Raw genomic sequence first — 13,295 nt, forward strand, 5'->3', positions numbered from 1 at the left:
TATAAATTCGCCTTGATGTAAACTATCCATTATATTTGTTGAAGACATTTTACAGTGCACCCAAGTTTCGCAAATCCGCAATTGACATTTGCTGAATGTCAATTTTGGCATTTCGTGAATGTTGTTTTTGGCTCCTTTCATTACGTGCCTCTGGGTCTCGAGCAAAATTTTCTTTTAATTGAAATCCTACTTTTCCTTGGCAGGCGCGCGCTTTTAATCCTTTTGGGAAAAAGTTAACAACGTCCAACGAGAACACCATTGAAACAACCCAACGAATAAAGCAAATAACTGTGCAATGATGGCACTTTCAGCGATGAATGTTTTGATGAAACGATCCAGTTCCGGGCTACAAATGTTGAGGCCTCAGGCTATAGCGGCCGTAGGGTCCTCTTTAGGCAGGTAAGTGGTTTAATAGTGGAGTTATTACCCATAAACGCTCAGCATTTTGCATGACTCGAACTTGTGATATCGAAACTATCGCCGTAAATTTAAGCATACCAAACACTAATAGGCTTACATAATCGATGGCTAATGAGAAAAAGTATAAATTAATAATGAACCCCCGGTAAACTATGTAAATAAAAATGTGATAATAAATTGAAATAAATATTCCGCTAGAAAGTCTGATATAAAACATTAAACAGTCGTTGGACACTTAAAAATAAGAAAATTGCTGGCCATTTCCATTTATTGATTTTGTACTAACCATGAAAACAGCTGTTTGTTGGATTCCATACATATGTATGTATGTACTTATTTCGATCTTTTATCGTGTTTGTGCTACTTTGTTTCCTAAGTTTTTTCATATTAAATCTATATTCTTCGTCCATTAGCGATAAACAGCAGGCCCGCGGTGCCGCGAAATGGTATCCTGATCCAGAGTTCATGAAACAATTCAGCGGACCTGTTATGTACCCCAATGAGTCTACCGCCCTCATGAAACTACCCCCTTGGAATAGTATGTTTTGTTTTTGCCTACTTATGTATATGTATGTATGGAATAAAAACTAATTTTTACCATTCATATTTACGTAGGCAAAATTATGCCAGTGGAAAAGTCGGTGCGCAATCTAACCATTAACTTTGGACCACAGCATCCAGCTGCTCATGGTGTATTACGTTTAGTCCTAGAATTAGATGGTGAGGTATGGTAGCTTGCAATTGATTCTTCTGTTACATTTTTATTTAGAATTAACATTGTGTATAAACCTTTTAGACTGTAATGCGCGCTGATCCTCATATTGGGTTGTTACATCGCGGCACTGAGAAGTTGATCGAATATAAAACTTACACACAAGCGTTGCCATATTTTGATCGTCTTGACTACGTATCCATGATGTGCAACGAGCAATGCTATTCGCTGGCCATAGAGAAATTGCTTAATATTGAAGTGCCACTACGCGCCAAGTATATTCGCAGTTAGTTTTCCGACCCTGACGTTTTGTCGAATTTATTTAAAAACAATATTTTGGTTTAATTCCAGCACTTTTCGCCGAAATCACACGTATCCTAAATCACATTATGGCCGTTGGCACACATGCTTTGGATGTGGGTGCGCTTACACCGTTTTTCTGGCTGTTCGAGGAACGTGAAAAGATGATGGAATTCTATGAACGTGTTTCCGGTGCACGCATGCACGCAGCCTATATACGCCCCGGTGGCGTTTCTTTGGTATATTTCTGGTTGAGCAACTATAACAAAAATTATTTTAAATTTTTAAATTTCTTGCTCTAGGATATGCCACTTGGTCTAATGGATGACATCTATGAATTTGCTTCTAAGTTTGCCGAACGTTTGGACGAGGTTGAAGATGTACTCACCACAAACCGTATTTGGGTACAACGTACTGCCGATATTGGCATCGTATCTGCCGAAGATGCGCTTAATTATGGCTTTAGCGGCGTTATGTTGCGCGGTTCGGGCATCAAATGGGATTTGCGTAAGCAGCAACCATACGACGCCTACCATTTGGTTGATTTCGACGTACCTATTGGCACCAAGGGTGATTGCTATGATCGGTATTTGTGTCGTGTAGAAGAAATGCGCCAATCGTTGCGGATCATCGATCAATGTTTGAATCAAATGCCAGCTGGCGAAATAAAAACCGATGATGCTAAGATAACACCACCCTCACGTGCAGAAATGAAAAGCTCCATGGAGGCGCTCATTCATCACTTTAAGCTGTTTACCCAGGGTTTTCAAGTACCGCCTGGTGCCACGTACACGGCTATTGAAGCACCAAAGGGTGAATTCGGTGTTTACTTGGTGTCTGATGGCTCAAGCCGCCCATATCGTTGCAAGATTAAGGCCCCCGGTTTTGCACATTTGGCGGCGCTAGATAAAATTGGCAAGCAACATATGTTAGCTGATATTGTGGCGATCATTGGTACACTGGATGTTGTATTTGGCGAAATCGATCGATAAATGCAAAAAGAGGCATAGTAAATATAAAGTGTAAAAATAATTTTTGTTTTGCACGAGATGTTGAACAAGCGAAAGTGGAATAAATAGGGTTTATTAAAGCTATCAATTCATCTCCTATTTAAACGTTGTTTGGGATAACGAAAACTCCATAATGTGACCAATACAGTTATAGCTTGTTTGTTCCCCGCTCAACGAATAGCGAAAATCCGCCCAACTTATCGGCTAAAGCAGCTGGCTTAGCTAACGAATGTGGGGATAAACGTAAGTCTAAATCCTTTTAGAGATTTTAAATGTGATCAAAATTGTGCCCTATCTCAACCTGCATCTTCTTTAAACTGCAGCGAAAGGTGCACTTAAACCATTCCCACGCAGTGGGTTCTATGTATCGGAATGACTCCGGAGTTTTACCCAGCTAAGGGATGTTTGTCGGCGATCTAATCGCATTTGGATCGGTGCAATCTTTTAATCGTTGTTCGTTCCTGGGGCAACCCCTTACAGCAGGGTTGCTCTGCATCCTTCTACTCCGACCCGCCCACCGATCATACTGTGCAACATCGTCTCGTGCAAGCAGGTATCGACCACAGGGATGCCATGCTATGATGTCCTATCCAGAAAGGCGATATTGAGTTCGAAATATTTAACGTTTACATAGGAATTGTCACCGGCTGCCCTGATACCGCAATATTGCAGACTTGTTGCTTTCTTGATGCTCTAGTGCTGATGCTCAACTGGTTATCTACAGAAATGTTGCAGAAATCGGTCATAATTTTTTTATATTGCATTTGATTCACTAGTGATAAGTGACAGATCGTCAAACTTTCATATATATATTTGATATATCAACTTTTACAAAGCTGACTGTGACGGCTTCGTGGAAGCTACCGGGGTCATATTCGCCGCCCTTGGCATGGCAACAGACGTTCACGCTGGCGAACTGCAGATGTAGCTCTCTTCGTTCCTACTGGAGGACAGGCTGTTCTAGCGAATGAGCGTGATCACCTTCGCCAGGCCGATCACGGGAACGCCTGGTGATTCGGCAACTGGTAAAGCAGTACAACCGAAAAAAGTTGGAGAAGCATCTGAAGACTTGCAACTTCGCCTTTGGTGTAAGAAAGCTCTTGGTAACCGTAAGGTTACCACCCGAACTATGGAGGGTGATGAAAGTGAACATTTCTTTCGGTGATCGTGCCTGGTCGGGCCCGGAGCGATGCGCAAGCTATGTGAGCGGACAATTCACTCTGCATTGCGCCTTGTGTTTTTTTACTAGCGGTGCGATCCAGGTGCCATCGGGAAAGCGAAAGCCTCCAAAGTCAAGGGCATCGCCGGCATATGTGTGCTGCATGGCCATTCTCGTAATTTCCGACGTGTGGAAATCGGGAAGAGTAGTACCACTGCTGAAACCGGGGAAGCCTACTAACAAAGGAGAGTGTTATCGGCCGATAACACACCACTCTCCTGTCGCAAAAACACTAGAGGACTTGCCAATCCCGCACCTTACGTATCCCTGAACCCAGCGAAGCATCCGCCTGGCTTTTGCCAAGTTGTTGCTGTAGCGGCACTACTAAGCCCCGCTTTTTTCGGGTCTACGTTCAATCATTTTCGTCAAGCTCAACTAACGGGAGGCCCAGGAAACGAGCTGTTGCAATGGGTTCGGACCAGAGGGAGAGGGGTGTTAGCTGAGTCGGATTGAGCTGGCATGTAAAGAGGTGGTTGGTTTCGTGGGGGGATTCTCCACATGCCAGGCACTCATTGGGGATATTGGGGTCGAGTCTGGACAGGTAGCTGTTGAGGCGGCTACAGTATCCAGACCGTAATTCAGCCAGGGTAACGCGGGTCTCTCTTGGCAGTTGAAGCTCCGTCTCTTCTACAGGTGGTGATTGGGCTCCTATTACGGCATTCATAGGTCGAGAGTCGAGGTTGGTGGTAACTCACTCTCTATGAATGTCGTTGATGGCTCGTCTGTATGTCGTCGGGCCCAGTGGTTGGTCTACGTATTGTTGGACTGCGTCCTTGTATACGAATAGGTGCCCCCTGTCGTGCCTGCCCCACCAGAAATTGCTTACAAAGCATTTTGTTGTGTTCCCAAGTCTGCAGCTTCGTCCACTGCGTCCAACTAGTCTCCGGCGTCCAAACTGGCGGAGCATAGTTTAGAACCGGCCGGCCAATTGCCTTCTATGTTGCCAGCAACGTTTCTTTGTCTTTGCCCCAAGTGCTGCCGGCGAGCGACTTGAGGACCTTGTTGCGGCTCTGTACTTTATTGACAACTGCGGTTGTGTGCGTGGAGTAGGAGAGCAGGCTATCGAAGGTGACCCCTTGTTTATAGTCGGTATTGGTGTGCCATCGACGTGTATACCTAACTCTAGCCTGACGTCCTTCGTCCAGGTGGTGAAGAGGGTCACCGTTGATTTCGTTGGGGAAAGTGTTAGGCTCCTTGCAGTGAAGAAGCCAGAAAGGCTGGAGAGATAGTCGTTCACTTTTGAGCAGAGGTCATCAATTCCATTCCCGGATGCCAAAATCGAGCAATCGTCAGTATATGAGGGAGTTTCCCCTCAGGTGGTTGAGGAAGCTTCGAGATGTAGAAGTTAAATAGTAAGGGGGAGAGAACACCACCTTGTGGAACCCCTTGTTTAATCCTTCTTGGTTTCGAGGTTTGATCTCGGAAGATTACTGACGACTGTCAAACACTCATATAATTCGCCGACCATCGCTTCAGGCCCTGTGGGAGTGAGGAGGCCTCGATGTCTTCTAGTAGCGTGGAATGGCAGACGGTGTCAAACGTCTTTGACAAGTCCAGCGCTACTAGGACCGTTTTCTCACAGGGGCGGTTTCGATTTAGGCCACGAGTTATTTGGGTGTTTATGGCGTTAAGTGCTGTTGTTGCGCTGTGCACTTTACGTGCTGGTGCGTCGCTGGGGTCAGGTGGCAGGTGAAGTATGGGAGTAGTAGGGCCTCAAGTGTATTCGCGACCGGGGAAAGGAGCGTTATCGGGCGATAAGAGTCTCCTTTGTTGGCGGGCTTCCCCGGTTTCAGCAGTGTGACCACTCTCCCTGATTTCCACACATCAGGAATGATGAGAGTAGCCATGGACAGGTTGAGGACCTCCGTTAGGTAAGCTACTCCCTTAGGCCCTAAATGTTTTAGCATCAGCGTACAGATTCCGTCGGGTCCAATGGATTTGGAGGCTTTCGCCTTCCCGATGGCCCCTTCACTTTACAGCTGGTGAAAACAAGTGGTGCACTGTTTTTTGGCAGCTTTTGCAGCCTCCTTGGCCCTGTCTACCGAAGGGTGCAGTGTGAATTGCCTACTAAATAAGGCTGCGCATTTCTTCGGGTCCGACGAAGCGCGACCTTCGAAGGAGATTTCCACTCTGTCATCACGCTTCGTTGGGTTAGACAAGGACCCCACGGTTGACCAGAGCTTACTCACACCAGATGTGAAGTTACAGGCCTTCAAGTGCTCCTCCCACTTTTCCGCTTATTCTGATTTACCAGTTGCCGAATCGCCAAATTAAGGTCCCTCAGACGAGGGTCCCCGGGGTCGACCTGTCGTAGGTGGTCACGCTCATTTGCTAGTACAGCTGCTTCGGCCGGGGAATTTGGGCGGACTTCCGCGATACGTCCGGACGAGATGAAGCGAGCCGCTGCGGCAGTGACTACCCTGCGGAACTGGCGTTCGCCAGTATGTATGTTTGTGGATGTGGGAAGCTGCTCTCGGTAACTTCCGCGAAGACGTCCCAATCAATGTTGAAGCTGGTTTAGGTTCGGTGGCCCGCGGAAGCAAAGTCGGTGGGCTTATTGATCGAGATGATTATGAGTAGATGGTCTGATGCTAGTGTTAGCATGGGTCGCCATGAAATGCTATTGATCAAACCAGCGCTAGCAATTGTGAGGTCTGGCGAGCTGCAGCAGCTACCCATAATCCTGGTGGGGGCGTCGTCGTTCATGGTGCAGAATGTCGAATCGTCTATCTGCTCAGCCAAAAGGTTTCCCCTACGATCATTGGCCAGGCTTGAGTGCCAGAGATCTGAGTAGCGCACCTATGTCAGGGTGATATCCTGCCGGGCAGCAGGTGACAGGGAGTATATACACGTTGCATATTTCGAGCTCGACATCGCCTGACCGGACAGCTATGCCCTGACATTCTAGGGTGGTGTCCGTCGGGTCGATGTCTTCTTCGATAAGCCGATGCTGCACTGTGTGGTGTAGGATGAACGCTAGTCCGCCACCATTATCTCGTTCGCGATCTTTACGCAGCACATTGCAGGCGGCGCAACCCAATAGAGTCGAGTTGCTGTGCAACTTCGTTTCTTGGGCCGCAGCTATCAATATGCCATGCCGACCCATAAAAAGACTACTATCTCCTCAATCTTACTCTGGAGTCCGTTGCAGTTGAGTTGTAGGAGTTTCGTATGCCATGGGAGGCTAGTCGCGATACGGGGGGTGAGGGAGGAGTGAGGTCTACCTTGGGCCTGTTGCATCTGACGCGCTTGCGGTTGCTGCCTGTTGGTAGGTGGCTGCAATGAGGGCGCTGTTGTCTGTGTCAGCGGTGCTCTACAGCATGGGTCACTGCAGTTCGAAGTCCATTCGCGCGTGGTGCGTAGACCGGAGCATAGACGGAAGTGACCCCAGCCAAGGCATGAGTTGCATTTGACCGATGTCATGTTCCGATATATTCTGCTCTGGCATACGGTGCAGGTGGTGTGTGCAACCAGGAGCTGCTGGTGGGAGGTTTGCTGCTGCCCAGAGGAGCTTCTCGGAGCCGTGCAGGCTCTTCAGGTGTTGGGTGCGTTGCGCGAGCGGGTAGCCGTCGAGGCTGATTGTGCCGTTTGGCTTGAGCAGCAGGGAGCCACATAGCTTGTGGTCCACTCCCGATGGGACCTAAGAGCAGAGCAGGTTCTTAGGTGACTCCATCCGTTGCATGAATTGCACCTAACCGAAGTGGAGTTTGGACGGAGTCGATTCTGGCAAACACAGCACAAAAAAAATACGTTTCTGGTCCGGGGTTGGGCTCTACGCCCGCCCGAAGAAGAAGGATGCGGAGCAATCCGGCTGCAAGGAGTTGCTCCATGGACGAACAATGATTGAGGGGTATCGCCGATCTAAGCTGCGTTAGGTCGCCGAAACAACAGCCCTTGGTCGGGTAAAACCCGAGTCATTCCGGTACGTAGAACCGGCTGTCTTGGGAATGCTTCTACCAAGTGCACAGCACCACCATGGCATTTAACGCTTAGTTTTCTTTAGAGGTATTTCTGAAGGGAAGGATTCAGCCTGCCTATTTGCTTCCACATTTTCCCAGTAATGAACTTTCTTCCTCAACCGTACATAGTAATTTTGCTAACGGGGCTCCAAGGGAGACTATTGAACCATCCTCAGCTTACCTGCGACTTAATTTCCCATGACTTCAGTGCGTTCCAGTGTTAAAATAAAGTAAACGCGAATTTTGGGAACGATGCTGCTTTCGGAGTGTATTTAGATCTATTTCTTGGTTGCACCAAAGAACGTAAATGTACATTTACGTTCTTTGTACATTTACGTTCTTTGGCACCGGCTAAATCTAGCCGGAAAACGATTCAATGGCAACACTGATTGCAACTCTGCTTTTTGGTCTCGTTCACAATAGTTCTACCGCTAATTCAGCCAGCTGTTTTCTTGTTATTTCCGTTTTGTGTCCTGTTTCGTAACATTCGTTTCGGCTCGTTTATATTCGTGTACATTTTCTGTTGGCAGCCATTGCACACAGCGTCATCGTCTGAGATTTCACAATAATTAGCATTTCGTCTCAACAAGTGAAGTTGCATATTTAGAGCTTGTTTCGTGACGTTTAAGAATTAGCTGAAAGAGAGACCGACAAAAATATTTTATAGTGAGTTGCAGAATTTGAAAAGTGGAACATTCAAGAAAATACGCGAAGCTAGCTGCAAGCCATACAAGAAGCAACCTAAAGTGTTGTAGAACTCAACTGCGCAGTATAAAAACATAGGAAGGAACTGAAGAGTAAACATAATTTCGAAGTGAATTGACCAGTAAAGAAGTGTTTTTGATAACAGCGATATTCCGACCAACAAAATATCGAAATCTGTGTCTTTGAAAACCAGTGGAAATATATAACTAACTGAGGACGATATCCAACAATCAATCCAGCTCCACATATTTTCCTTCATAAAGAGTATAAAATATTTGAAATGGAACGCCGTAACTTGATTTCCGAAAAGTACTTGAAAGTTACTTTTGAGGATGACAAGCGCAAGTTGCATACTTATCTTAATATGCCATCACCAACTTTTGAGGTGTTGAAGCGAGAGATCTCTTTATGCCTCTTCGAAACACGCAAGCTGCCGCAATGTGATGTTAAGATCACTTGGATAGGTAAGAATAAAAGAAATACAGGTTTTTCAAGTAGTTTATTTGTGGAGTTAAGCTTGATCTATATATGCATTTTGTATGTATCCTAAAAGTCCAAAAGTCATTTTACGCAGCCAACTACATAATTATATATTTAGTGCATACATATGCCCCTTTACTGCCTACATCAGGACAATATTACTAAAATAGAAATATATAAGAAGATATCAGCAGTTTTTTTTGTATGTATTCCGTCTTATCGCGATTTTAAAACGAAGCTTCCATCGATTATAATGACTCATTAACTGCACAGTTTTTTTGTTATTTGTTTACCTGCTAAGACTCGCCATTCTATACATTATCTGCACATATGTACATACATACATGCATAGGAACTTATACTTCGTACTATTGACAAACGAAGGAATAATCTAACCTAACTCCACAATGACTAGCAAATAAGTAACGCTCACTGTTAGTGGCGGCCATTTTTAAGTAACAAAAATTTTACTTATTACAACTTTATTTTAAATAGATGCTGACCACGATGAAATTGAGATTGTCAACCAAGTCGATTACGAGATATTCTTGTTAGAAAGTACTGAGAATCAGCGCATCTATGTTACCCCGTTGAAATCGTCAAAAGATGAAGACAAGAACGCTCCAAGCGAGGACGATCCAGCTGCTTTTGTTATCCATGAACATGTAGAATGTGATGCTTGTGGCCTGGCCCCGATTGTCGGTTTTCGCTACAAATGTATTCAATGCCCTAATTTTGACTTGTGCCAACGCTGTGAAGCTCAGCATAAGCATCCGGAGCACATGATGGTTCGTATGCCGACTGAAAATTCGCCCAATATTATTGATGCCTGGATAAGTAACCCTTGCGGCCGAGGTAGTGGTCGACGTTCTAAGCGTGAGCGAAAGAGTTCTAGCGCCAGTGGGTGTCCCTATTTCGAGTTCACGGCCGCAACATCGGCCAATGCAAATGGTAGCAGTGCAAATACTGATACGGAAGCAAACGTTGGCACTGGAGGTGGAAAGCATCATCACCATCACGAACGCAAGCATCACCGTCGTCAGATGCGAAATGGTTTTTTGTCGCATATGTATGAAATGATGTCTGACTTTGCCGAAGGTGGCGCCACCTACAGGCAAATGGACGAAGATGCATCTAGCACTCCACCACGTAGTGCTCCCCCGAAGGCAGATAATTCAGACAAAACTAATAATGCAAAAACAAATGAAGAAAATTCCGCAAATGAAGCGGCTATGGCAGCTTGTGAAGCAGCAACTAAAGCCGCTGAGGTTGCAACTAAGATAGCTGCCGAGGTTGCTGGAAGGGTAACTTTAGAAGCCGCAGCTGCTGCAGAGCAAGCTACTGCCCAAGTTGTGAATGAGTTATTTACTGCTGAAGCTGCTGCTGCTCCGAAGCAATCTCAAGAAAATGCGGGCGATAAAGAAAAGCAAGCTCCAAAAACAGTAAGTTTCTGGAAATATAATGGCGTAGAATAAATAAGTCTTAATTTTTTTTTTTTCAATTTTCTAGGCTAGTACTGGAACATCGACTCCTACATCTCAGTCTGATCCAAACAGTAATAACAACAATTCATTTGAAAACACTTCAGCCCCGGTTACTCCAACTCTTGAAGATATTGCTCAATTTATTGACCCTAAATTCATGAAAGCCGGTATTCAGTTGCTAAATAACTTCAGCGGTATGTTCGCAAAAATGCTTGAACCTATGGATGTAGGTGATGAAAGTTATGCTTCGGGTTTTGCTGGTAATGGGTACCAAGCACGAAAACCTTCTACAGCATCAGCAACAAGCTCAATGTGCTCAGCAACATCCAAGTCAGCAACTACAACCAATACAAACATCAGCGCAAACGAAAAGAAAGCTACTGGGAAGAAAGATCAAAGCGACCAAACAAAAGATGAAGAGAAAGCTGTAGCGCCTGTCAATCCTGATACCACCACCAACTCTAGCCCGATTCCACAGGAAAATTGCATCGAAAAATCTCAAACTAAAGAGCGTCGCCGTTCACAAAGCGAAGAAAATGACTGGCATATGGTTGAGAGGCAAGCTGCTGAATCCACCATAAATTTAATTGATATTTCGACTTCTACTTCGATCGAATCTATTGAAAAAATTGAGTCGCCCGGAGCTGTAGCTGGAGCTGAACCAACTCCTGCTCCAACTCCAGTGGTTGAACCTAAATCCATTGAGAACAATTCTGAAGTTAGTTTCGAAAAACTTAGCATTGATTTAAAGAATCATGTTGAAAAAGAGAAGCAACACGAGCGCGTTGAAAGGAAATTCAAACTTGCTGACGTTCTTAATAACCAAAATATACCATCCGTTTCCAATAACACTGGCGCTACACCCAAGGCACAAAAAGAACCTATAGTATATCATACAGGTGAGTTAAAAGTAGAAGTAGTTAATTGTAGTTAATGACAACATATTAATTCTGAACAGATGCTAGTATCAATAAAGCTATACATGCCATGATGGCAATGGGCTTTAGCAATGAGGGTGGATGGTTAACACAATTGCTTGAATCTGTCAATGGCAATATATCGGCTGCACTGGACTTGATGTCACCGGCACAGAACCAAAGTAACAATTAAACAATAGTGTAAATGCTGCATATTTGACAGCTCATTTAGTTTTTAAGATTCGTTGTAGCTTTTAAGTCCCCTTTTTCGATTACAATATGAATTCACGTATGCACTCGTTCCATTACTGAAACGCTAAAACTGCAATACCAAACATGAAGTTTTAATTTCAGTTCCCATTTTAATAATGAACTTTCATCAAGAAGTCATTTGCTCAATAAATTACCATTCATTTTACTGCTCCTATTTTACGTCCCTTGAAATATTTTATGTACCTTTGAATATATATTTTGTGGTTTCGTATATCTTATAATCGAATGTATACATACCATATACAACTTGAGTATACATAAATTCATATAATCAAACAATCTCATTTTACCCTACCAATGTATACATACGAACATTTCCGAATGATCTATATAAATTAATTAGAGAAACTAAATATATATGTATGCATGGTAAATTCACTTTATTGGAATTAATAATAAAAAACAAAAAACATAATCAAAAACTACCTTTAACATTACTCTAAGGTCTATCCCGCCAACGAAGACCAACAGATCATTGATTACAGATGGGTCGGTTCGGCCCGGAGAACGTGGCGAAGGATTATATATTTAAAAAGAGATGCCCCTATGTGCGAAATAATCAAGGCTATCGCTGAATCCATCGTAGCCCGATTTTTCGTAAAATCTAAAATGCTTTCATATATATATATATATAGCGTATACTTTGAATACACACGTTCGTAGCAATTCGCATACCTCTGGATCTAAAGTGTGATCAACTAAAAAAAATTTTGGGACTTTTTTCTGCATAAATTAATTCATAGGACTTACCTCCAATTAATGCAAATATTTGTTTCATGGTTATATACAGTAACTCTAAAACTACTGTAATACTTGATTTGTATTAATTGCGTTGAATCTTTACAATCCACAAACAGTTATATTTCCCGATCTGAATTTTTAGTTATCTCAGTTTAGATCTACATAGGTGTGCAATATGTACGTTCGATTTTTTTTATATAGATGAGGTTATTAAAGATCAAAAATTCCGATTCAAGGTGGCGCACTCTCGCCGACATTATTTTAATTCTATACAGCTAAGCTCTCGCCGCCAGCCGGAGTACACTTTGTGAGATATGCAGACGACTATGAAATCATGGCGATGGGGCCAAACATCCGCAACCTTTTCGAATTTGTTCAGTGCTAGAAACCTCGACATTTCCGCACGAAACCAAACGCCACATTTCTCAACAGGTAGACCAGTGAGTTTTCTTCTCCGCGCACATCGCGTCAAACTATGTGACAGTAGGGAATTAGCGACGATTTTCGGATCGCTATCGCAACTTATAGCCGTTCACAACAGCCACAGGAAACAATTCCTCCAGTCGCTCGCCGGCAGTATCTGGGGAGCCGACAAAGATCCAGCTATAAACGAAAAAGTGTTGGACGCATCACCGGCGTGGTGGGCACGAACAAACGACAACGCAAATGAGGAATCTTTCAACGTGCTAGAACGCAGCTCTCAGTGCCACCATACTTATAATAATAATAGATTGGCGCTTACACATATGTTAGTGTTTGGCCGAGCTTCTCCTCCGATTTGTGGCGTGCGCCTTGATGTTGTCACACAAAGCGGAGGGACCTACAGTTTTACGCCGACTCCGATTGTATTTTTATGAGAAGCTGTTTTTCATGGCAGAAATGCACTCGGAGGTTTGCCATTGCCTGCCGAGGGACGACCGCTGTTAAGAAAAAACCTTTTTTCTATATTTTTTGCGATGTTGCTTTGACCAGGGTTTGAACCCAGGTGCTGATGAGTGAAAGCGCGCACTGCTTACCACTATACCACAGCAGCCGCCACCATACCATACTTACCGAAGCAAAAACTCTCGCATAA

General features: G+C 44.2%; 2 protein-coding genes across 2 annotated transcripts; both read left to right on the forward strand.

Moving 5' to 3' along the window:
- Positions 1-95: 95 nt before the first annotated feature.
- On the forward strand, positions 96-2,541 carry LOC118735783 (NADH-ubiquinone oxidoreductase 49 kDa subunit). Its single transcript, XM_036465740.1, has 6 exons — positions 96-399; positions 834-958; positions 1,036-1,145; positions 1,217-1,418; positions 1,484-1,671; positions 1,735-2,541. Exons 1-6 carry the CDS (start codon positions 296-298, stop codon positions 2,422-2,424), a joined length of 1,419 nt encoding a protein of 472 aa, XP_036321633.1. The 5' UTR covers positions 96-295; the 3' UTR covers positions 2,425-2,541.
- A 5,626-nt stretch (positions 2,542-8,167) lies between these two features.
- Positions 8,168-11,624, forward strand: LOC118735782 (protein ref(2)P). Its single transcript, XM_036465739.1, has 4 exons — positions 8,168-8,789; positions 9,301-10,247; positions 10,315-11,188; positions 11,248-11,624. Exons 1-4 carry the CDS (start codon positions 8,606-8,608, stop codon positions 11,397-11,399), a joined length of 2,157 nt encoding a protein of 718 aa, XP_036321632.1. The 5' UTR covers positions 8,168-8,605; the 3' UTR covers positions 11,400-11,624.
- The last annotated feature ends 1,671 nt before the right edge of the window (positions 11,625-13,295 follow it).

This window comes from Rhagoletis pomonella, unplaced genomic scaffold (genome assembly GCF_013731165.1).
Source record: "Rhagoletis pomonella isolate Grant_MI unplaced genomic scaffold, Rhpom_1.0 Rhpom_scaffold_00003, whole genome shotgun sequence".
Lineage (NCBI taxonomy): Eukaryota > Metazoa > Arthropoda > Insecta > Diptera > Tephritidae > Rhagoletis > Rhagoletis pomonella.

Bases quoted from the DNA above. Each gene is read 5' to 3' on its own strand.
- LOC118735783 (XM_036465740.1), top strand. From the start codon at position 296: ATGATGGCACTTTCAGCGATGAATGTTTTGATGAAACGATCCAGTTCC. The intron at 959-1,035 runs GTATGTTTTGTT...ATATTTACGTAG, and splicing joins GAAACTACCCCCTTGGAATA to GCAAAATTATGCCAGTGGAA. The intron at 1,672-1,734 runs GTATATTTCTGG...TTCTTGCTCTAG, and splicing joins GCCCCGGTGGCGTTTCTTTG to GATATGCCACTTGGTCTAAT.
- LOC118735782 (XM_036465739.1), top strand. From the start codon at position 8,606: ATGGAACGCCGTAACTTGATTTCCGAAAAGTACTTGAAAGTTACTTTT. The intron at 10,248-10,314 runs GTAAGTTTCTGG...TCAATTTTCTAG, and splicing joins AAAAGCAAGCTCCAAAAACA to GCTAGTACTGGAACATCGAC. The intron at 11,189-11,247 runs GTGAGTTAAAAG...AATTCTGAACAG, and splicing joins ACCTATAGTATATCATACAG to ATGCTAGTATCAATAAAGCT.